The 24,670-nt window shown below is 45.7% G+C and overlaps 1 protein-coding gene across 1 annotated transcript; it reads right to left on the bottom strand.

Annotated features, from left to right (window-relative positions):
- Positions 1–83: 83 nt before the first annotated feature.
- Positions 84–24,583, bottom strand: LOC310849148 (protein brambleberry-like). Its single transcript, XM_083749177.1, has 13 exons — positions 24,518–24,583; positions 18,242–18,501; positions 16,994–17,122; positions 14,613–14,798; positions 11,834–12,056; positions 10,712–10,828; positions 10,421–10,600; positions 8,695–8,901; positions 7,081–7,234; positions 5,902–5,966; positions 4,612–4,772; positions 1,960–2,057; positions 84–776 (listed from the first exon to the last, which is right to left on the bottom strand). Exons 2-13 carry the CDS (start codon positions 18,485–18,487, stop codon positions 623–625), a joined length of 1,920 nt encoding a protein of 639 aa, XP_083605303.1. The 5' UTR covers positions 18,488–18,501; positions 24,518–24,583; the 3' UTR covers positions 84–622.
- Between the last annotated feature and the right edge of the window lie 87 nt (positions 24,584–24,670).

Genomic DNA, 24,670 nt, shown 5'->3' with positions numbered 1-24,670 from the left:
TGCAAACGTGCCTCCCGCACGGATCACGTTCGCAACCCGAGCGTCCACTGTATTGGTACAGAAGGGAAGAAAAAGACAGCGGCTATTGGTCAAAACATTTATTAAACGTAAACCTGGCAACTTTCACATAAAATAAATTGGTGCAGAAACATGGATTGTCTGCAACACCTTTGCACTCAAAGTCCTTGCAGAAGCACCTGCGATTGAGGCAGGAGACAAAATTGTTCTTAGGGGTTCAGCACGACCATCGTGGGAACTAAGAGATGGACAACACGCACAATTAGATCTGCCTTTTTGAAAAGAGTTGGTGGTGGCTATGGCCTTAAAACGCTTTGCCTTCCAGCCACGCTCCTTAAACCCAATACAGGCCGACGAGTCAGAACAGAAGGAGTTTGTGCTCTTAATCTGCAGGGCTTCAGACGCCAGTTTTCTCTTGTGCAAGTTGAGTCTGATCCAGAGGGACTTCAGATTATCGTTCGTTCAGCTTCAGAAGCGCAAACAAGTTAATTTTAAGAAGAAGGCCCTCTCTCGTCAAAAATTGAGCACCAGGAAGGGTGGTACCCGAGCAGCGAGCCCACAAGCAGCATCTCTGCTGAGTCTCAGCATCCATCCGTTGGGAATCTTAAAAGCAGGCACCCGATTGGCTGGTGTAGGAGGACTGACCAGAAGCATGGACGTGGCAGAAAACGTGGCCCGATACTGCTTTCTTTCTGCACTGATGTCCGCTCCTGGTGACTCCTTGGCAGGGTGGGCGGGGAGTCAGGGAGCAGTTGGACCTGGAATGAATATATATCAGAGAGAAAGATGGGTGATAAACAGGGCAGTTAGAGAAACCATCTGATAATGTGGTTTCCTGCAACTGTGATTCAGAGGTGCACAGCCTGGGAGTCATTTTGGACTCACAGCTGTCCATGGAGGCACGGGTCAATTCTGTGTCCAGGGCAGCTGTTTACCAGCTCCATCTGGTATGCAGGATGAGACCCTCCTTGCCCGCAAACTGTCTCGCCAGAGTGTTGCATGCTCTGCTTATCTCCCGCTTGGATTACTGCAATGCGCTCTTCGTGGGGCTACCTTTGCAGGTGACTCGGAAACTACAACTAATCCAGAATGCGGCAGCTAGACTGGTGGCTGGGAGTGGCCGCCGAGACCATATAACACCAGTCTTGAAAGACCTACACTGGCTCCCAGTATGTTTCCAAGCACAATTCAAAGTGTTGGTGCTGACCTTTAAAGCCCTAAACGGCCTCGGTCCAGTATACCTGAAGGAGCATCTCCACCCCCATCGTTCGACCAGGACACTGAGCTCCAGCTCCGAGGGCCTTCTGGCAGTTGCCTCGCTGCGAGAAGCCAAGTTACAGGAAACCAGGCAGAGGGCCTTCTGGGTAGTGGTGCCCGCCCTGTGGAACGCCCTCCCACCAGATGTCAAAGAGAAGAACAACTACCAAACTTTTAGAAGACATCCGAAGGCAGCCCTGTTTAATGTTTGATGTATTACTGTATTTTAATATTTGGTTGGAAGCCGCCCAGAGTGGCTGGAGAAGCCCAGCCAGATGGGCGGGGTATAAATAATAATAATAATAATAATTACTGCCTCTGACCATGGAGGCAAGGCAGAGCCATAATTGCTAGGAACCATCCATAGCCATCTCCTCCTTCATGAATTTGTCTAATTTTTTAAAGCCATCCAGGTTGATGGCCATACGCTGCCTACTGTGGCAGGGAGTTCCACAGTTTAACTCTGATCTGTATGGTGAAGTGCTTCCCTTTATCCATCCTGAATCTTCCCAACTTTCGGCTTCATTGGACATCCACACATTCTCGTGCTACGCTGCAGTGTGTGATACTCAGAGGTAGCCTGCCCCGGAGAGTGGAGGCTCCATTTAGACATCACGCCCGAAAGAGATCTCGTCGATTGCATAGGTCTGCTGAGAAAAAGGCACGTCAGGTTTTGTTACTTACACATCGCTGGCCATGGACTCGTTTGGGGAACTGGTCCTTGAGATGGGAAAGTTGAAGGCTGAGTCCAGGCGGTGGTGGGAGAATTTCTCCAAAGTGGCCTGTTGGAAAGAGAAAGGTGGGTGCCTTTTGGCCAAGAAAAAAAGCAAACTCATGCATGTGCAGATTTCTGGCACTGAAGCTCCTAACTTGTGCGTAACCCTTTTGTGGACAGATTAATTTTTTTAAAGGCAAGATTTGCATTGGGGAATCATCTACTCTGAGCCAGGTTTTGGCTGGGGAGGGCGGGATATAAATTGTTATTATTACTCATCTGACCAGGTGACCCAAATACCCCAAGGCTAGGGCCAAGTTAATGGGAGTGTTTGGGGAGAGTGGGAAATTGCAAAGGAGAACATAGGAGGCTACACCAAGTCAGACTATACAGTGGTACCTCAGGTTAAGTACTTAATTCGTTCCGGAGGTCCGTTCTTAACCTGAAACTGTTCTTAACCTGAAGCACCACTTTAGCTAATGGGGCCTCCCACTGCTGCCGCGCTGTCGGAGCACGATTTCTGTTCTCATCCTGAAGCAAAGTTCTTAACCCAAGGTACTATTTCTAGGTTAGTGGAGTCTGTAACCTGAAGCGGATGTAACCCGAGGTACCACTGTATTACTAAGCCCGGCGATGTTTCTCTGACTGCATACAGCTCTCCAGAATCTCTGGCAGAAGAACCAGGTTAGAGTGTTGGGAGTAGGAGATGTGGGTTCAAATCCTCCACTCAGCCACGAAGCTCACTTGGGTGACCTTGCGGGCCAGTCACTCAACTCTCAGCCTAACCTACCTCACAGGGATATTGGGGGCGTAAAATGGGGAGCAGGGGACACCTTGAGCTCCGTGGAGGAAAAGGGGGATATTAATGCGCATGCACAGAGACAAACAGGAAATGGCTTTCCCCGTCACTGAAGACGTGGTTTTTCGACCTCTCTCACAATAGGCCTTTCTGTGGTGGCTCCTCATCTGTGGGGTGCTCTCCCCAGAGAGACTCGCCTGGCACCATCATTACATGTCTTTAGGTGCCAGGAAAAAGCATTCCTCTTTACCCAGGCCTTTGGCTATTCAATGATCTATGGCCTGTTAAAAGTGTGTGGGTGTTGTTCTGAATACTTTGTTGTTATGCCCTGTATTATTATTTTTTATTACGATGCTGGGTAAAATAAGTTCTGTGGGACGCGGGTGGCGCTGTGGGTTAAACCACAGAGTCTAGGACTTTCCAATCAGAAGGTCGGCGGTTCGAATCCCTGCGACGGGGTGAGCTCCCGCTGCTTGGTCCCTGCTCCTGCCAACCTAGCAGTTCGAAAGCATGTCAAAGTGCAAGTAGATAAATAGGTATTGCTCTGGCCGGAAGGTAAACGCCGTTTCCGTGCGCTGCTCTGTTTCGCCAAAAGCGGCTTAGTCATGCTGGCCACATGATGAGGAAGCTGTACACCGGCTCCCTCGGGCAATAAAGCGAAATGAGCACCGCAACCCCACGACTGGACCTAATGGTCAGGGGTCCCTTTACCTTTACCTAAAATAAGTTCTTAATGTTGTACACCTTCCTGGGATCTTTGGATAAAGCATATAAATAGAATGAATGACGACAAAAGCAACTGAAGTTTGCTTAATGATGGAAGATTCACAACGGCCTCGGTCCTGTATACCTGAAGGAGCGTCTCCACCCCCATCGTTCAGCCCGGACACTGAGGTCCAGCGCCGAGGGCCTTCTGGCGGTTCCCTCACTTCGAGAAGCAAAGCTACAGGGAACCAGGTAGAGGGCCTTCTTGGTGGTGGTGTCCGCCCTGTGGAACGCCCTCCCACCAGATGTCAAGGCAATAAACAACTATTTTACTTTCAAAAGACATCTGAAGGCAGCCCTGTTTAGGGATGTTTTTAATGTGTGACGCTGTATTGTTTTTGATATTTGGTTGGAAGCCGCCCAGAGTGGCTGGGGAGACCTAGTCAGATGGGCGGAGTATAAATAATAAATTATTATTATTATATAACTGACAGAAGGGAGCGCTTATTCTGCCCGGACACTGAGATCCAGTGTTGAGGGCCTTCTGGCAGTTCCCTCGCTGTGAGAAACCAAGTAACAGGGAACCAGGCAGAGGGCCTTCTCGGTGGTGGCACCTGCCCTGTGGAACACCCTCCCACCAGATTCAAAGAGATAAACAACTATCTGACATTTAGAAGATATCTGAAGGCAGCCCTGTTTAGGGAAGCTTTTAATGTTTAATAGGTTATTGTATTTTAGTGTTTTGTTGGAAGCTGCCCAGAGTGGCTGGGGAAACCCAGCCAGATGGGCAGGGTATAAATAAATAAATAAATAAATAGTTGTTGTTGTTGTTGTATTATTATTATTATTATTATTATTATTATTATTATTATTATTATTAATGTAGCACCAACATGGACTGTGGGACTCACTGCCACAAGAGGTTGTGATCGTTACCCTCAGCTGCTCGTGTCCCCAAAAACAGTGGGATAGAGTAGGGTTTGAAGTGGAACTCCACAGACGTTCAAGGGTTAGTGAGTTTTTCAAACCGGAAACATCTCCAAACACTACACACCCAAGGCATACTTCTCCCCTCCCCCTGTTCAGCACAGGACACCTGAGCAGTCTCCCCCAATACCTCATGCCTGCCGGAACGGGTCAGACTCTGGCGCCGAAGGCTCATAGGGTGAGGGGAATAGCTTCGCTGAGGCTTCCAGCCCACCCCAGGATGCGCTGTGCCTTCCTCCAGAAAGATGCTGTCGCCCTTCCTTGGAGAGTCTCTCGCCAGGTGAGAGTCACCTGTGACACAAAGATTGGCAAATATTGGGCTAATGGTAGAGACATACCTTTGCCATTTACAACAGAATTCCAAGGACCAGTGTATTCTCTGTTCAGAAGAGGGGGGGGGGGAACGAAACCCAGCTTGCCAGCAAAAGCTAGCAAACTTAACACACAAAGTTTTAAGTGTCTATACGCTTATCGCATTTATAAATTTTAAATTTATTGTTTTAATTGTTTGTTTTCCTTCTGCGACTGTACCCCCAAGTGTGTTTTATAAGCTGGTCTCCGACCGTAATAAATTATCTAACACAGCTGAGTACTGCTTCAAAGTTTAAAGCGCGAAGCCTCTAGTCCACATGGAGGTGGAAGGGAAAGCACCCATTTTTGCGCTGCGAGTTTAAAGCTTCAGAATCCAGAATGGAAATGCATTTCATTCAGTTATTTTAAGTCATATCATAAGATTTATGCACCACTTGATTGTCAAACTCCTCAAAGCAGTTTGCAAAAAAAAAAATAAAAAAAATTATCAGTAAGAAAAATGAATGGCAATAACACAAGACCTTCAGAAACAACAATAGAACAAAAATGGATTAAAACTCATATCAGCTTTCTAAATGCCTGGGTGGGCATGTCTAAACAAAAATGCTTTTAGCAGGCACCAAAAAGATATCAATAAGCAGGGAATTGCTAAGTTGCTAAGTGCTTTATATACAACTGGAACACATGATGCTCAATGTGACACACTGAGATGGGGAAGAGTTTAAATACCTGCTTAGCCAGGAAAAAAAAACCCCTCAGAGGTTGGGGCTAGAGAAGTCATTATATAGAATTCATGTCCCAGGATAATAAAATATAATTAATAATAATAATGAATTTATTATTTATACCCTAGCCACTCTGGGAGGTTCCCAACAGAATATTAAAAGCACATTCAGATGACAACAGGATATATTCTGCAACACCTACAGTCTTTGCGGTAAGAAAAAAAAAAAAATTCCCTACAAACCAGATTCTTCTCTAACATGTTTCCTGATCCACGCAGTTGGCAGAAGAGCTGCTTTCTGGACAGTGAATGCAAATCATCACCCCCAACCCTTTGTTCTTGGCTTCCTAAAGCCGCTGCCATGCACACCTGAAGATTGCTCACCTGTCGCGTAGCTCAAGTCTTCCAGCTTCTCCAGTTCCCTTTTCAGGAGACCAACCTCATCTTCACTGCAGAGAGGAGGAGAGGAGAGGCCAATCAATCATTTTCTCGCTGCTTTATCTTGAGTCTGCCCATTGGTCCATCTAACTCAGTAGTATCTCTCCGGAGTTTCAGGCAGGGGTACTGCCCAGCCCTACTCAGAGACGATGGAGACTGAGCCTTCTAAAGGCATTCAGCTGTTCCATCATTGAGCCCCAGCCCTCTTCTGCCTGGAGAATCTGCGTATTCCAGAGTTTCATGGAATCTTTTCTTTATATATATATATATATATAGGATATTTATTAAGATTTTTTAAAGTATTACAATAAAAATGAAAAAAATAATAACAAAAATACAAAATAAAAATAGTTCAAAACACACAGATTTTCCATTGCTAATTTTCCTTTAGCTTTTTTCCCGGACCTCCTCATACCTCCCTTTTTTGTATTCCACTTCAAATTGTTGGTTCAGCAAATCCTTACCATTAGATTTTTACCTGTTTATAACCCTTTTTCCATATTCTCTTAAAGCATTACAGCTGGAAACCACTTAATTTCTATCCAACATCATTCTAACATTCATTAATTTTACAATATTTCTGTAGGTAGTCTTTAAATTTCTTCCAATCTTCTTCCACCAACTCTTCTCCCTGGTCTCGGATTCTGCCAGTCATTTCTGCCAATCCCATATAGTCCATCACCTTCGTCTGCCATTCTTCCAAAGTGGGTAGATCTTGTGTCTTCCAATACTTTGCAATGAGTATTCTTGCTGCTGTTGTAGCGTACATAAAAAAAGTTCTATCCTTCTTTAACACCAATTGGCCGACCATGCCCAGAAGGAAGGCCTCTGGTTTCTTCAGAAAGGTATATTTAAATACCTTTTTCATTTCATTATAGATCATTTCCCAGAAAGCCTTGATCCTTGGGCACGTCCACCAAAGGTGAAAGAATGTACCTTCAGTTTCTTTACCAGAGTTTCATGGAATCTTAGAGCTGGGAGGGACCCCTTGGGGTCATCCATCCCAACCCCCTGCAACGCAAGAATCTCAGCTCAAGCATCCATGGCAGACGGCCACCCAAGCTCTGCTTAATCCAACCTTTCAATATGCAGCAGCATCGCCTGTTCCTGGCCACGCCTTCCTACCTGTCGGGCGTGGAGGTGAGCCGGCAGCGGCTGGAGCCTTCCACCTGTGCTTCCTGGGTGCCCACTTCTGCCCCCTGCCTCAGACGCAGCAAGGTGGGCTTCCATCTCCTTCCTTTCATGGCACAGAGGCAGAGGGTGCCTAGGAGCCCATTGCCTAAAGGGCAGAGAAAGCGCACATCAATATCACTTGCAATACTTTCCAGCTCATCTACACCGTGGGGTCAGCGCCAGGTAAAAAGAACATGAACTACTTCACTTGGTGTGCTGGTAAAACTGAAAATCAGCTGGTTTTCTCTTAAGAGGCAGAATATCTCAATCTTCTTGTACTGTGATTTGTTGCTATTTTCACCAATTATAGATGAGTAATTCTTTGTTGTAATTGATAAGTGTAAACTGTCTAATTATAACTTGCTGATGTTTCATGTTAGTGTTTACTATTGGATTCTAATGCATTATTGCATCTTGTTTTATTTGGTATAAGTTTTTTAAAGTTATTGTGACTTTTTATATAGGATCTGATTGTTGCTATTAATGTTTGATGTTTATAATAATAATAATAATAATAATAAGTGAGAGATTTTACTTTCTTAGGCTCCATGATCACTGCAGATGGTGACAGCAGTCACGAAATTAAAAGATGCCTTCTCCTTGGGAGAAAGGCGATGGCAAACCTAGACAGCATCCTAAAAAGCAGAGACATCACCTTGCCAACAAAGGTTCGTATAGTTAAAGCCATTGTATTCCCAGTAGTGATGTATGGAAGTGAGAGCTGGACCATAAAGAAGGCTGATCGCCGAAGAATCCCACGGACTGCAAGAAGATCAAACCTCTCCATTCTGAAGGAAATCAGCCCTGAGTGCTCACTGGAAGGACAGATCCTGAAGCTGAGGCTCCAAGACTTTGGCCACCTCATGAGAAGAGAAGACTCCCTGGAAAATACCCTGATGTTGGGAAAGATGGAGGGCACAAGGAGAAGGGGACGACAGAGGACAAGATGGTGGGACAGTGTTCTCGAAGCTACAAACATGAGTCTGACAAAACTGCGGGAGGCAGTGGAAGACAGGAGTGCCTGGTGTGCTCTGGTCCATGGGGTCACGAAGAGGCGGACACGACTAAACAACAACATTATTATTATTATTATTATTATTATTATTATTATTATTATTATTATTGTGTGTGTTGGAAGCCACAACAGAGGGGCTGGGGCAACCCAGCCAAATGGGCAGGGTATATTTAAAATAATAGTATAGTAGTAATAGTAGTATGCGTTGGACCTGGAACTCCTGGAATCCCCTAGCCACTCAACTACACCGTTTCTGTCCCCCCCCCCCCCTCCAGTTTTCCCTCCCAGTACATTTTTGTCGTTCTGCAAATCTTTTTTATTTCATAAAATTTAGGCACACCTTAATTGTGAAGAATCACCTCCAAGCTGTTTAGGGAAAAAAAAAGATAAAACAAAAAAATCAACTGCTCTAAGGTTTGTTTTTAATAATCAAGCAGTGTGTAAGTGAAATAATAACATTAATAAGAAGAACTGACAATAATGTAAGACTTAAAAACAAAAGACAACATGATAGACACCGATATGCTGGGTTGCATAGACTCCATGCTTGCCTGCGACAGTCAAGATTAAGAGGCAGGTGAGCGACTTGAAGCCCAAGGAGACGGCCTGGTTCAGCTCAGAGAGGGCGTTGGCCACGACGAGGACCAGCATCACGGCACGCGGGAACCCGGGAATCTGCAGGAAGGTCATGATGAGGGCTGCCAGGAGGAAATAGCTGCCGTGTAGGACACAGGTATAGATGGAGCTGAGGCTGAACCCTGCGAGACAGAGGTGGGCACAAAATGCTCTAATGCCCGTATTTCGCTTATTTGCTAAGATGTTGTGATTCTGCATTGTTTAAAGCTGTGCATTTGCAATGGGGCTGTGGGTTAAACCTTTACTGATACAAAAAAAAATTCCTTCCAGTAGCACCTTAAAGACCAACTAAGTTAGTTCTTGGTATGAGCTTTCGTGTGCATGCACACTTCTTCAGATACACTGAAACAGAAGTCACCAGACCCTTCTATATAGTGAGAAGGTGGGGAGGGGTATTACTCAGAAGGGTGGTGACCCCTCCCCACCTTCTCACTATATAGAAGGGTCTGGTGACTTCTGTTTCAGTGTATCTGAAGAAGTGTGCATGCACACGAAAGCTCAGACCAAGAACTAACTTAGTTGGTCTTTAAGGTGCTACTGGAAGGATTTTTTTTTGTTTTGACTATGGCAGACCAACACGGCTACCTATCTGTAACTTTACTGATACGATAGTCTTCATTGTCATTGTCCCATACAGAACAACAAAATTGAAAAAATCTACATCAGACATTCAAAAACCAACAAGCCTGCTATCCCAGCTATCCCAGCCTGGTTAGCCCCCTAAAAACTCTGATACCCCATAATTAAATACAATATAGTCCCATAGAGACTACCTTAAAGGTAAAGGGACCCCTGACTGTTAGGTCCAGTTGTGGCCGACTCTGGGGTTGCAGCGCTCATCTCGCTTTACTGGCCGAGGGAGCTGGCGTACAGCTTCCGGGTCATGTGGCCAGCATGACTAAGCCGTTTCTGACGAACCAGAGCAGTGCACAGAAACGCCGTTTACCTTCCTGCCGGAGCAGTACCTATTTATCTGCTTGCACTGCATGCTTTCGAACTGCTAGGTGGGCAGGAGCAGGGACCAAGAAACGGGAGCTCACCCCGTTGCGGGGATTTGAACCGCGACCTTCTGATTGGCAAGTCCGAGGCTCTGTGGTTTAACCCACAGCGCCACCCGCATCCCTAATCCCCATGTTACACCCCCCTAAACTACATCAATAATACATCATGGTTACATCATGAAAGGGGAGGTCTGGTGGCAGTAATCTGAGCATCCTAGTCCTAGTCTTTACAACCCTGTACCTTCTTCCAGGAGGCAGAAGCTGAAAGAGATCATTTCCGGGGTGCGCACTATCCTGCGCTATCTCTGCAACTTTCTTATGACACCTGGAAGAATAGATTTGATCCAAGGTGGGAAGAGGGCACCCAGTTATTCTTTCTGCAGTCTTTACAACCCTGGATAGCATTTGAAGCTTTGACCTGCCTGTGGTGATCAGGGGCTGCCAGGGAACTGAAGAAATGGAAATCAAAATGAGAACCTGACCCCTTCCCACCCGCAAGCCCCAAATCTTCTTTGGAGTTCTGCCGAGATCAGATTTGGGGCGGAGAAAAGAGAGGGGAGTTTCCTTGCACAATTGGAAGGCGTTGAATCGACTTTGCTCGATTCAACCTCCTGCCTCTGCCCTCCCAAAACAGTCTTACCTGCCCAGCTGATGAACCTCCGAATGTGTTGCAGCTGCCCGTTCACACTCGCTTGCATCTGGTCCATGGCGTTCAGCAACACTCCCAGACTCTGGTTCATCTTCTGCAGCTTCTGCATCAGCTCCTCATAGTACAAGGCCGTCTGGTTCTGGTAGGCCGCAAACAAGCCCAGGTTGGACTCTGGGATGGAGGGCGGAGGGGGAAGAGAAACGACCGAGTTCAGAGTGCAAGCGGAGAGGCAGTCTTGGCTCCGTGGCCAGAAGGGTTTAAACGCCACCTCCCACCACCAACCTGTCTTGGAGTAGACTTCTTGAGCTCGCTTCTGCACCTGGGACAGGTCCTCAAGGATGGCCCTGTGACCTTCTTGCAGCTCCAGGTCCTGCTGATCTAGGTGACGGCTGACGTTTTCTTCAAGGAGAGTGTTAGGTTCAACATATCAGATGACACAGCAATTGTTCAGACAGCTCTTGTTTATTCACAGGCCAGAACAGAACTGAACTGAAGGGTTCAGCCAACCTGCTTATATAGAGCTCCACTACAACGCAACAGTAACAACTTCCTGTAACTATCCAATTACAAAGTCACTTTCAATTCCTTATTTGCATATGTGGACCTGAGTGAAAACTATCTACAGTATCCCCCTGCTGGCTCAGGGTGAGAACCTCAGTACATAACAGAGAGGAACACGGGCAGCCCTTGCTTTTTGGAATTTCTGCTGCGATACCCAACAAACCATAGTTTACATCGTAATATGACCAGCGTCCCTATCTGCTCTTTCCAGAAACCCTATCAGGGGTCTAGATGGCCCTTTGTGTCTCTTCCAACTCTGCAGAAATTAAGACATTTCTGTTCTGCCAAGTCTTCCCAGGGTCTCTGCTGTGCGTACAGCTTTTAAAGTTAGTTGGTCTTATCTTCTGTGTTTTCAGCTTTTCAGTAGCCATTTTCATTGCACTTCTTGCATTGCCTCAAGACATGTGCATTGAAGGAGATGAAATAATTTATTTATTTTGTTGGACTACAACTCCCATCATCCCTAAGCTCTGGCCTTGCTAGCTAGGGGCTGATGGGAGTTGTAGTTCAACAACATCTGGGGACCCACAGGTTGAGAACCGCTGAAAGCCAAACCTGCCCCATTTATTTCAGTGATGGGTAAAAGTAAGGTCTGGCGATTGACCCCCCCCCCCCAGCCAGAAAGCTCCTTTCTGTAGGGTCAAAACATGAACTCCCAAGGCAGGATTTGGCACTCTAACCCCCCGCTCCCAGACGATGGGAGCAAGCCTTGGAGGACACAAGGCTCTGCAGAATTTTTTGGGCCCCACTGATATTGCAGTTAGTAATACATTTCTGTGTCAGTTAAATCTATTATACTTAACAAGAACCTCCCCACCATTTTGGCCCTTGTCCCTCGCTTACCCATCCTCTTTGTGATGCCCTCGATCAGTTCTGCCACCTGCTGCTGCCCGCTGGCTATCAGAGCCTTCTCCCGAACCAGCTGGTCCAGGTTGTCGTGGATGGATTCCTCCATCTGCACCTGGCTGCCTTGCAACTTCTCTTGCTGGGCCAGGATCGCCTCCTGGCTGGTGGCCACTTTCTGCAACGATTCCGACGTCAGCTCCTTCAGCTCCTCCTGCCCGCTCTGCAGGGGAGGGAAGTCGCGGAATAAGGAGCGTCAGAATAAGCGAGGGCAGCCAAACGGAAGAATAGATAAAGCTGCCCAACGACAGAATCCATACATTGCTTGGACATTTACCCTCGCTAGATTCTGTTAGGATATTTCCGTTCCACCTTAAAAGGGAGCAGGCTATGTGAGTCAGAGTCTGCGTATTTCCTGTTCACAGGATGATTATGTTTGCTATTGCTTTTGTTTCCTCTCTCTGTGCCTGAATACGCTAGCAGGCGGTCATGTTTTTCTTTGTTCTGACCAATGCTGAATAAACTTTCTAAATAATGCTCTCCTGAGTACAACTTTCGCTGTGTGAATTCTGCTGATAGAGTGTGCACCAGCCTAAGAATGTGGCAATCTATTTCTGAGGCTTCGTGTCGCTAATTGCTGATACTGCGTGTCTACGGGAAATCAATGGACGTCCGGAGTCTGGAGTCGGCGTGGAGGCAGTGATGGCCTTTATCTCCCTGGCAGTATCCCAACAGATTCAACGTGCTGCCATCTGCCTTATTGCACGGCAGATTCGAGGGTAAACCATACGCGGAACGAGTCTGCCCCTGCGGTTTGATGGAGGTAGAAACTGTCTCTCATGCCTTGTTATGCTGCCGTTTCTACGGGGATATAAAATCTCCAAATGAATCCGATCTTCAATGTCTAAAATCCCTGGTAGAGGACAAGGATCCTGAGATCACGTTAAGGGTAGCCAAATTCAGTGCAATTGCCATAAAACTCAGGGAACAAGCTGTGCTATCATAATGATTAAGGCCTTAAATGATAATTTTAGGATATATGTTAGTGACTAAGTTTTAATTTATATATTTTTTAACTGTTGCTATATCTGTATTGTCCCTGTTATACCTAATTGCAAATTCAAATGTATCCCTATCAAATGTACCCTTGATATTGTATGTGGGCTGGAACTGGTCTGTGACCGAAATAATAAAATTCATTCATACATTGCTCCACCTGGCTCAATATTATCTGCACGGACTGGCAGCAGCTCTCCAGGGTTTCCTGGGCACCAATTCTTAAACTGTTGTGAGTGTTAGGATATTTCCGTTCCACCTTAAAAGGGAGCAGGCTATGTGAGTCACAGAGTCTGCGTATTTCCTGTTCACAGGATGTTTACGTTTTCTATTGCTTTCGTTTCACTGTGTGCCTGAACACGCAAGCAGGCAGTCATGTTTTTTCTTTGTTCTGACCAACGCTGAATAAACTTGTAAATATGCTCTCCTGCTGTGCATCTTTCGCTGTGTGAATTCTGCTGATAGAGCGTGCATCAGCCCAGGAATGTGGCAAGCTGTTTCTGGAGCTCGTGTCGCTAATTGCTGATACTGCGTGTCTACGGGAGATCGATGGACGTCCGGAGACGACGTGGAGTCATGATGGACTTTATCTCCCTGGCAGTATCCCAACAATGAGTATAATGACCAGCTGACACAGTTCAGGGGCAGAATGTGCTTGATGGGGCAGGTCTTTCAGCAAAGCTGATGGAATGAGCCCTGCTTCCCAAACACAGGGCAGGAGAAAGCAGAAATTCTCCCCCCCTAGCTTCATGTCACAATTTCTGCCAAGCCTTTTCCAAATTGCAAAGGGACTTTTCCTTTCTCTACCCCACAGACCCTGTTTCCCTCCTAAATCTGCTCCAGATAATTATTATTATTATTATTAATAATAATAATAATAAATTTTATTTATACAGTGGTACCTCGGGTTAAGTACTTAATTCGTTCTGGAGGTCCGTTCTTAACCTAAAACTGTTCTTAGCCTGAAGCACCACTTTAGCCTATGGGGCCTCCTGCTGCCACCACACTGCCAGAGCACGATTTCTGTTCTCATCCTGAAGCAAAGTTCTCAACCCGAGGTACTATTTCTGGGTTAGCGGAGTCTGTAACCTGAAGCGTATGTAACCCGAGGCACCACTGTACCCCGCCCTTCCCGGTTCAAAAACCGGGCTCAGGGCAGCTAACACTTAATTATAAAAGCAGCATAAAATACAGTATAAAAACATGAATAACAATAAAATTAAAAAATCAATTTAGGGGAAATAAGCATTAGATAATCCCCAGGGCTAGCTGGCTGAATTGGTCCTGCTTGGGCCAGCGAGGAGGCCAGGGGAGAATTAGCTGTGGGATCCCAGAGCGGATGATCTTCATAAAAGGGGAGGGGGAGGGAAGGGAAATAAAAGATCAGGCTGAATTCAAATTAAAGGCCAGGCGGAATAGCTCTGTCTTACAGGCCCGATGGAAGGAGGTTAAATCCTGAAGGGCCTAGTCTCCTGGGACAGAGCATTCCACCAGGTCGGAGCCACCACTGAGAAGGCCCTGGCCCTGGTGGAGGATAATCTGACTTCCTTAGGGCCCGGGACCTCTGAACTATGATTATTCATGGACCTTAAGGTCCTCTACGGGGCAGACCAGGAGAGGCGGTTCTGTAAATACAAGGGCCCTGAGCCACAGATAGTCCTCCAGCCCCCCAAGGAAGATCCTAATTTATATATATATATATCAAATCCAAAGTAGTACAAGCCTTAAGCATTTTCATCGCTTCCAGCTGGCTGACGGCTGTGGAGACCAAGGCGTTGACGGTGTGCTCCGCTCGGCGCTTGAACTGCATCTGACGGGTGGCGTAGCAGACAGCCCGGGCTCGGTTGCTCACGATGTGGTAGGCGTTCCAGGTGTCTGGATCCATCCCTGCCGTGCATTCTGCTAGAGTCTGTTGGGAGAACAGAAAGGGAGCGACAGATCGCGATTAAAGGAATCATTGCGGGAACCCTACAGCTCATCCGAGACCCCGGAATTCATGCAACTCTGTTTAGATCGGTTAATTTTTATTTTATTTACGTAACGGGGCATCAGCCTCACCCTTGCTGTCTGAACCAGGTCATTAAAACAAGGAAATGTAGCTGGCTTAGCTCTGGGAAAGGAGCTACGGCTTCTGCCCACGCCTCCAGCAGCTGTTTTTGTAGGCAGGTGCTGCTTCGTAATGAAATAAAAAAATTAAGGCGCATATATATATATATATATATATATATATGCAGGTTTTGGTGTCCTCGGGTGTCTTCCCGTGTAAAAGTTGGGGTGTCTAGGCGACGTTTCGACGAGGTCTCACTCGTCATCTTCAGGCTGGTGCTTTCGGCTTCTTGTTACTGGAACAGAGCGGGATCTCAATGTTTGAGTTCCTATAAATACTGTAGAGGGGGTGTGGTGTCTAGCCTCCAATGTTCTGGGCAGAGAGGAAGTTCCCAGGCTAGTGTGCCTTTTCTTCTTTTGTTCCTTAATTACTTGAGAGATACCTTGAGTGATTTCTTGAGTGATATCCTGAGTACCACTTAGGTGGGTCATTAGGTGTGGATTAGTTGCTAAAGTCTTTGTGTCTTGACCTCTTGAACTTTGTGAAGAGTTTTCCTGAGAAGATGGCTGTATTGCACTTAGTTGTGCTTTGGCTTGGCTTCGTGTATAGGGGCGAGCTGTGGTTTTGTGGCTTGTGTCAGCCAGATCTGTGTAGGGATTGCAGGGGGGTGCAGCATCCGGAGGTGCCACCATGGATTGGCTACTGGATGGTGTCAGTAATTCATCTGTGGAGAGGGTCTGGGTTTGGGTCTGGTGTGGTTGACGCCAACACCAATCAACCACACCAGACCCAAACCCAGACCCTCTCCACAGATGAATTACTGACACCATCCAGTAGCCAATCCATGGTGGCACCTCCGGATGCTGCACCCCCCTGCAATCCCTACACAGATCTGGCTGACACAAGCCACAAAACCACAGCTCGCCCCTATACACGAAGCCAAGCCAAAGCACAACTAAGTGCAATACAGCCATCTTCTCAGGAAAACTCTTCACAAAATTCAAGAGGTCAAGACACAAAGACTTTAGCAACTAATCCACACCTAATGACCCACCTAAGTGGTACTCAGGATATCACTCAAGAAATCACTCAAGGTATCTCTCAAGTAATTAAGGAACAAAAGAAGAAAAGGCACACTAGCCTGGGAACTTCCTCTCTGCCCAGAACATTGGAGGCTAGACACCACACCCCCTCTACAGTATTTATAGGAACTCAAACATTGAGATCCCGCTCTGTTCCAGTAACAAGAAGCCGAAAGCACCAGCCTGAAGATGACGAGTGAGACCTCGTCGAAACGTCGCCTAGACACCCCAACTTTTACACGGGAAGACACCCGAGGACACCAAAACCTGCATATATATATATATATATATGTTCATGGGTGTGCCAGGCAAACACATACATAACTGTATGGGCCACATGTCTGAGGCAGCACAGGAAAACAGCCCTGAAACCATTTTCACTCTCAAACTGACCAAATGTTTTCTCTGCAAGGTCAAAGGAAAACGGAAAAGCCTCCCCATTGTCTTTTCATTCACAAAACCTGTCTTAAGGGTCTGTGCATGAATAGGGTGAGCCTGTGACCTGGCTCAGGAACTAAGTATTTGTCACTACAAAAGACTGGACAGGCTCCCCAGGGTATCCAGTCAAGTGAGCATTAACAGGTAGCCTGCCAGACAGGAGATTAACAATGCACTCAGATTTCTGTTGTAGACCGCCCTTTCTGTGATGTATGTATGATGTATGAAGGGGTGGTCTTGGGCTCCAGGGCAGGCAATTTAAAATGTCTATATAAGGACGGGCACATATTGGTTCTGGGTTCCTCCTCTTTTCCTGCGTGTGAGGGGAGCACCCTGTTGCAACAGTTCAATAAAGACCAGGCTTACTAGCTGCTTTGCTTCTCAATATTCTCTGGTTGGCCTCTGTTATTTTCTCCAACCAATAGAGAACCTGCAAAGGACTCTATGAGGGCTCTTGTGTCCCCCATAAGGGAATAAGGGCAGATTTCCGTTTATTACAGTAAGATTCTAGGTAGGTTCCCAAACTAGATTAGGTACCATGTCGGCAGTGCACAGGTAAGTCCCACGTCCTTCGACGCTGGCCTGGCAGTTGAACAGGGAGACGCCCAACTTGGCCAGCTCCTCTTCTGTCAGGTCCGTGCAAGACGACCGAAGCTGTGCAACCACCTAGCAATGAAGATGAGAGAGAGAAGGGAAATAACCGGGCAGAAAGGTGGGGGTTATCTCCTGTTTTGCTACAGCACTTTAGTGCAAAAGGGAATATAAAGTTGATATTTGTAATCCGAGACCACCCAGAGTGGCTGGGGAAACCCAGCCAGATGAGCTTGGTATAAGTAATAAATAATAATAATAATAATAATAATTCCACAATGGACATTTAGGGGCAATGCAAAGATCTAATTTTGTTCTAGGTCTACACATGCTTTGTGAGCACTGCTATAGAAAAAGGAAGCTTCTATAAGTCTTTGGAATTGTACCTGGAGGAGCGTCGCCACCCCCAACGTTCAGCCCAGACACTGAGGTCCAGCTCCGAGGGCCTTTGGGTGGTTCCCTCACTGTGAGAAGTGAGGTAAGGAGGAACCAGGCAGAGGGCCTTCTTGGTGGTGGCGCCCTCCCAGTGGAACGCTTTCCCATCAGATGTCAAGGAAATAAACAACTATCTGACTTTTAGAAGACATCTGAAGGCAATCCTGTTTAGGGAAGTTTTTCATGTTTGACCTTTTATTGTGCTTTTAATATCCTGTTGGACCCTGCCCAGAGTGGCTGGGGAAACCCAGCCAGATGGGTGGGGTATAAATATAATAAACAACAACAACAACGGCGTGGTGCCGAAACCCAGAAGTACCGGAACGGGTTACTTCCAGGTTTTGGTGGTTGCACATGCGCATAAGCGCTAAATTGCACTTTGTGCATGCGCAGAAGCGCCAAATAACAACCTGCGCATGCGCAGACACGGGTTGCGAACGCTGCGGGTTGCGAACGTGCATCCCGCACGGATCACGCTTGCAACCCAAGCGTCCACTGTATTATTATTGGGGCCTGGATAGCTCAGTTGTTTGGAGCGTGGTGCTGATAATGCGAAGGTTGCAGGTTCGATCCCCTGGAGCAGCTGCGTGTTCCTGCATTGCAGGGGGTTGGACTAGATGATCCTCAGGGCCCCCTTCCGACTCTACAATTCTACGATCCGTTGTAGAATGCAGAGCGGAAAACTCCGGGGCAAACCTCCATGACGGCATGCAAGCTGGTCCGCACTGCAGGGAGAAGATGTTTAAACTGTAGGCGGACCTTATGGTGGCAGGAGTCCAGGGGCGACAGATCCAGCCGCCGGGCCTCAGCTAAGAACCTCTCATCTGCCGTGGTCATCTCAAAAGGCACATGGGGCAGGTGAGCTGGGTCTGGAGGGGGTGCGGGGGACACAGGGGCTTTTTCTGGGGTTCCGCTTCGAGTGAGCCAGCCGAAAAACCCAGAGGACGACGCAACCAGGAGCAGGAGAAGCAAGAGGCAGAAGGCCCAGCGATCAAGAAGCAGCATCTTCAGAGGGTGTCCTGCAAGGGAGAGACAAGGACGGTGATATATGCATTGCAGAGGGTTGGACTAGATGACCCAAGGGTCCCTCTTCCAGCTCTGTAGTTCTATGATTTTTTTTTAAATATATTTTTATTAATTTTTACATGAAATTTCCAAAAAAAAAAACCCAGACAACGTATTTTCTCATCTTATTCAATGTTTTGGACCTCCATCAACCACATCTGAAGATTTTTCAAACTTTATTATTATTATTTCAATATTATTATTATTAATCATTTAATCTGCATTTCATTAATTTCACTATTACTTTTAATAGTGCTTCACTAATAGTTCTCTTCATACTTTTCTCTGCAATATTTCACATAGTCTTCCTTACAAAACTACTTGCAATCCTACCAGCGTAATCTGTTGATTACAATTGCTTTTCAGATATAGTTCACATCTTTACTCCAGTCCTCTGAAAATCTCTGTTCCCACAGGTTTCGAATCCTTCCTGTCATCTTGTCTAATTCTGCATAGTCCATTCATTTTGTCTGCCATTGTTCTTTGTCGGTAATTCTTCTTCTTTCCATTTCTGTGCCAATAGTACTCTTGCTGCCGTTATTGCATATAGAAACAGTTTATTATCCTGCAGTTCTATGATTCTATGTATGTTGTGGTTTGTTGCCGTTTTCTGATGCTAAACGTTTTGCTAGGTCTGTATGTGGGTCACTGTAATCAGAGCTTTAGAGCTGGAAAGAACCCATCTAGTGACGAGATTTCACCCCTCCCATATCCAAGAACCTGCTGATGTTTTCTGCTGATTCTCCAGGGAGGAGGGGGAGGTTTCTGCTCTCTATATATTCCTCTCCAGCCTCACATCAAAGAGAGAGACTGAGTGTTAGAGAGAGATCGTGTGTATAGATAAGGTTGCTGCTAATAGCAGCTGCAGACACTCAGTGCAGTTCAGCATTTTCATTTAGACCTCATTTAGCTCTGTACATAGTTGTGTATTATAGTTGTAGACAGAATAAAATAAGATATTCTACAGAGCTGCTCTCCGAGTCGTGTTTATACTCTGCTAGACTCTGCTATACTCTGCTGTGCGACGACTGTCTTCTTGTGGAAGTGAATCCGGTGCTTACAACTCTAAGCTGTGAGTCCACAGCACTTTGACCTGTTCCTGTGCGGAAGGTGGTCTCTGGCAGTGCTACCCAGCTCGCCTAGCCCAGTCGGGGCTGAAGTGGATGAGTCCAGTTCGTGGCACTGGCTCACGAGCAATGCTGACAAGTACAACAGCCCTGCAATGGATGAATCTTTTTGTCCAAAGTGGAACTCAGACTCACACAACTCTGACATTAAGAGTCTCATGCTTTTACCGACTGAGCTGGGCATGTTGAATTCTCCAGCTTTCAAATTACCAAAAATGACGGGTGCAAAGAAGCTGTAACCTGACTGGGGAATTCAAAATGTATGTCTTTTTTTTAATTAAATCAATGTAATTTAGTTTTGCTTGGCAAGTAAAATGTAAAAAACCACATAGAAATAAAAAATGATTGCCAAGTACTTGCAGTTATCTTGTATATTATTACTATTTAGCATTGCATGACATTTTCAGAAGGCAAAATCAAAATGCTTTTGTTTTCCGAAAGCAGTTTATGCGCTTCTTCATCAAACCTAGACGTAGCAAGCTAAATGTCGCATCACAAAAATAGCAGATTTGAATTTCTCACACCCAAAAATAAATTTTAAGCCCCCCCTCACTGAATAAATTTGCAAAAAGTTTCGCCCCCCTAAAATGACACACCCTATTAATGCTTTCACATTGCAATGTATTCTCTTTCCTTTTATGCTGTGCTTCTGGGCTGTTAATTTTTTGTAAGTGGCTTAGAAAATCTTTTGCAGCGAATTACTAATAAGTCAAAGAAACCATCCGGTCTGCAGCCAGGATGCCACCTAGAAAAATACGCAGACATTGGGTGGTGATGGTGGGGAAGCAGACCATAAATTTCTGCTGCTAACGGGAAAACTTTAGGGGAAAAGTGCAGAGGGAGACATTATCTCCAGCTGGGTCCTTTGTCCAAAATTGAGGGGAAAGGGGAAAATTCACATTACCTGTTGCTCAACAGGCCTTGGGAGAAAGAGGGGGGGGTGTCCCATAAAGGTAATTAATAGCACTTCAATAGCACTGCTGCCCTGTTGAAAGCTATTGTTTTCCAAAGATTATTCTATCTGGCTCCACAATAGACCAAGATAGCCAATTGTCTGGGTTATATTCCTGCAAAGGCAGCCCTGGAAAAAACACTATAGAAGTAACCCTTCAGGATGAGACTTTGAGGCTCTTTGGATCCAGCATGTGATTTTCCCACAGTGGTCAATCACAGGCTCTCTCCCCTCCCCCAATATAGGGAAGGATTATAGTTCAGCAGCGACTGCAGTGGTTGCCAAACTTAGCCCTCCAGCTGTTTTGGGACTACAACTCCCATCATTCCATAGCTAACAGGACCAGTGGCCAGGGAAGATGGGAATTGTAGTCCCAAAACAGCCTTGAGGGCCAAGTTTGGCCACCATAGAGCAACTGCTCTGCATTCAGACGGTCCCTGGTTCACGCCCCAGCATCTCCCAGGAGAGGAGAGGTGGAATAAACTCTTGTCAAAAACTCTAGACTCAGAGTAGACAATACGGAATCAGAAACAAGGCAAGACATCTTTCTCTGGGTTCCCTAAGCAGAGCATGAAAGCAATATAGCCAATTGTCTGGGGTATATTCCTTCCTACTGCAGCATCTGGCATTCCAAGATAGACTGCCCGAGAACATGGAGGTTTCATTTTGCTAGCAACGTACACAACATCAGTGCTTTTTTTCCCTAGGGGGAACACAGGGGTACGCACACCCCTAAACATTTTGTGAATCTAAGTTTGGCCTCATTGAGGGGGCAGAAATTCAATATGAGTAGGAAAAGGAGAGTACCCCTAAATATATATATTTTTAGGGGGGAAAGCACTTTCCAACAGCATGCGCAAGCATGCCTGGAGCTTTCACAGCTGGTTTTCTTTAGGTAAGCAGTTAAAGCAATTTTTATAGGAATAAGAATGAATAGTTTCACCTTTGCTCCAGAAACAGAGACCAGGCTGCATGCTCTTCCTGCTAGGGGCACAGAGAGACATATTACCACATGCAGTAAGGCATCCTGGAAGAACCATGAACCTTGGTAAACTGGATGTGGTCAAAAATGAGATGGCAAGAAAGGGAAGAAATGGAGGCAGTGAGAGATTTTACTTTCTTGGGTTCCAATATCACTGCAGATGGTGACAGCAGCCACAAAATTAAAAGACACCTGCTTCTTGGGAGAAAAGCGACGACAAACCTAGACAGCATCTTAAAAGGCAGAGAGATCACCTTGCCGACAAAGGTCTGTATAGTTAAAGTTATGGTTTTCCCAGTAGTGATGTATGGAAGTGAGAGCTGGACCATAAAGAAGGCTGATGGCCTAAGAATTGATGCTTTTGAATTACGGTGCTGGAGGAGACTCTTGAGAGTCCCATGGACTGCAAGAAGATCAAACCTCTCCATTCTGAAGGAAATCAGCCCTGAGTGCTCACTGGAAGGACAGATCCTGAAGCTGAGGCTCCAAGACTTTGGCCACCTCATGAGAAGAGAAGACTCCCTGGAAAAGACCCTGATGCTGGGAAAGATGGAGGGCACAAGGAGAAGGGGACGACAGAGGACGAGATGGTGGGGCAGTGTTCTTGAAGCTACCAGCATGAGTTTGACCAAACTGCGGGAGGCAGTGGAAGACAGGAGGGCCTGGCATGCTCTGGTCCAGGGGGTCACGAAGATTTGGACACGACTAAACAACAATAAGGCCTCCTGGAAAGTTTCAGGTCAACACTTTGAGCAGAAATAGCTGGGAAAGGACTCAGAAGGTGCCAGATTTAATCCCTGGCATGTCCAAGGAGGACTGGCAATGCACACACACAAATACCCCACCTGAAATCCCTGGGGAACTGCTGCCAACCAGTGTGGACGATACAGACTGACCAATAGTCCCATAAGGCAGTTTCCTGTCCATCAACCAGGAAATGCTTTCGAAAATGAGATTATGGTTTTATTTTATTTTTAAAAGACTTATACCAGGTAAACTGCAGAGGGTTTGGGGTGCCTACCACCTTCAAAAAACATGTCAAGATTCCTGCATTGCAGCATGTTGGACTAGACGATCGTTGTGGTGCCTTATCATTTTAAGGCTTGGCATGTGGATATTTTCAGAGAGCCAGTAGCAGCTCTAGAAGCAATGAGCTATTTATTCATGTATGCTACAACAGCGGCAAGAGTCTTGATAGCACAAGGATGGAAGAACAAAGAAACCCCGACAACAGAACAGTGGCAAGAGAAATTGATGAACTATGCAGAATTGGCTAAACTGACATACAAACTGCGAGATAAGGACAACTGTGACTTCAGAGAAGAACGGGAACTTTTTACAAAGTATTTAAAAAGACAACAAAATGAATTGGACTCCTTGGCAGGTTTTGAATAAACCTACACAAATTTAGTGATTGGTAACATGGTAGATAGATAATATAAGGATGGAAATAATTTTATAATATGCAGAGAGCGACATGGGTTGAGAAATCAGAGAGAGGAGTTGAGGGAAGTCTCAGCGGGGGGAGGGTGGGTTTGATGGGGTGGGGAAATGGGGGGAAATAATGAATATGATATGTTTTAATATATTGTTATGTTGAAATTAGTAACAAAATTAAGGGGGGGAATAGAAGCAATGAGCTAAAGCTGGACACCAAAACGCTAAAAATCCCATGTAATTTGGGAGACAGAAGAATGTTGACCACTCCCAGCAAGGTGTTACACCCCCCTAGTCAGCAGCAGTTTGGCATAGTGGTTAGTGTGTCAGACTAGAACCTGAGAGACAAGGGTTCAAATGCCCACTCAGCCATCCTGAAGCTCACTGGGTATGTCTTTGGGCCTCACTGGCCTACCCTACCTCACAGGGCTGTTGTCATTATTAAAAGGAGAAGGGGGAGAAGCATGCATGGCCCCTTGAAATCCTTGGAGAAAGGAGGAGGAATATGAATGCAATAAAATAAAATACCCCTGGACTGCTCCAATCAAAAATTCTATACAGAATGGGAATGCATAGGGGAATACAGGGAGAAATATGGTGTTAAAGCAGAACTCTTAATAGGCAATTGTTAAGCGTGTAAGGACAAAAGAAGTAATTATAATTCAACAGTTTTCAACAGTTTCAAAGTTATTCTCTTTTGTTAAAGCAACTATAAAAAAATATGATGGGAAAATCTCACACAGGAAGCAGTAGGGAGGAGGGGAGGGTTAGGTTGAATTTGGGAAATAAAATAATATATGGAACAGCAAAGGGTATAATAGATTCTTATAGAATAGTAATATATTGTAACCAGAATAGAAGTTCCAAAGGGGAAGTAAATGTATTTTTAGTATTTTCATTATGGTAATAATAATAATTATTTTTTTAATTTTTGAAAAGTTATTGTTAAAATAATTTAGCATTAATACACACATATTGCAAATATACAAACATACAAGCATACATTTCATACAATCCTTCAAAATGTTCAAACATACCTACACTCAATCCCACAGATAATTCCTTTTCCCATCACCATCCACCACCCCTCGCCCCACCTTTGTGCTAGACTTCCAATCTACCTAATTGCAATTTCTTTCCACTTCTATTCTTTCACACACCTTTAACCTAATTTCCTGCTTCTTTTTCTATTACACATTGTTATCCATCTGATTTAGTATTCCAGTATTTAAAACGGAACTTGTTTATTCTGATTTCTCAATATGGTTTTGCAAGTATCCTTTAAGCACCTTCCAGTCCCTTTTAGAAGGTGGAAGAATCTCCAAAGAGAAGATAGACAAGGACAATAATTATTATTTCTTATCGGTAGAAGAAAATGTTAATTTAGGCTTCTTCGTTTTGCTGTCTGTACAATTTTCTTAAGTCAATAAAAAACGAAACAAAACGAAACCCTCAACCAAGCATCTCCCCACCTGCCTCGCCTGCGTCTCCTGATTCCCCCAAACGCGCATTTCGAAAGTTTCCCGGCAAAAGCACTACCAAATCTATTCTTATGAACACTTCTAACGGTGACGTCAGAGCCGGCCCAGCCAATCCGCAGCCGCGCCGGCCCTCCCACGCCCCGC

Source organism: Podarcis gaigeae (genome assembly GCF_964106915.1).
Source record: "Podarcis gaigeae genome assembly, chromosome: 7".
NCBI classification, from domain to species: domain Eukaryota; kingdom Metazoa; phylum Chordata; class Lepidosauria; order Squamata; family Lacertidae; genus Podarcis; species Podarcis gaigeae.
The sequence above is the reverse complement of the archived record's forward strand: the minus strand, read 5'-3'. Positions and strand labels throughout refer to the sequence as shown.

What these genes read in the sequence shown, in the direction of transcription:
- LOC310849148 (XM_083749177.1), bottom strand. Translation starts at nt 18,487, where the DNA reads ATGCTGCTTCTTGATCGCTGGGCCTTCTGCCTCTTGCTTCTCCTGCTC. An exon ending in AGAAGTCTACTCCAAGACAG is followed by an intron (nt 10,601 to 10,711) that starts GTTGGTGGTGGG and finishes CCTCCATCCCAG; the next exon opens with AGTCCAACCTGGGCTTGTTT. An exon ending in AGACTTGAGCTACGCGACAG is followed by an intron (nt 4,773 to 5,901) that starts GTGAGCAATCTT and finishes TTTGTGTCACAG; the next exon opens with GTGACTCTCACCTGGCGAGA.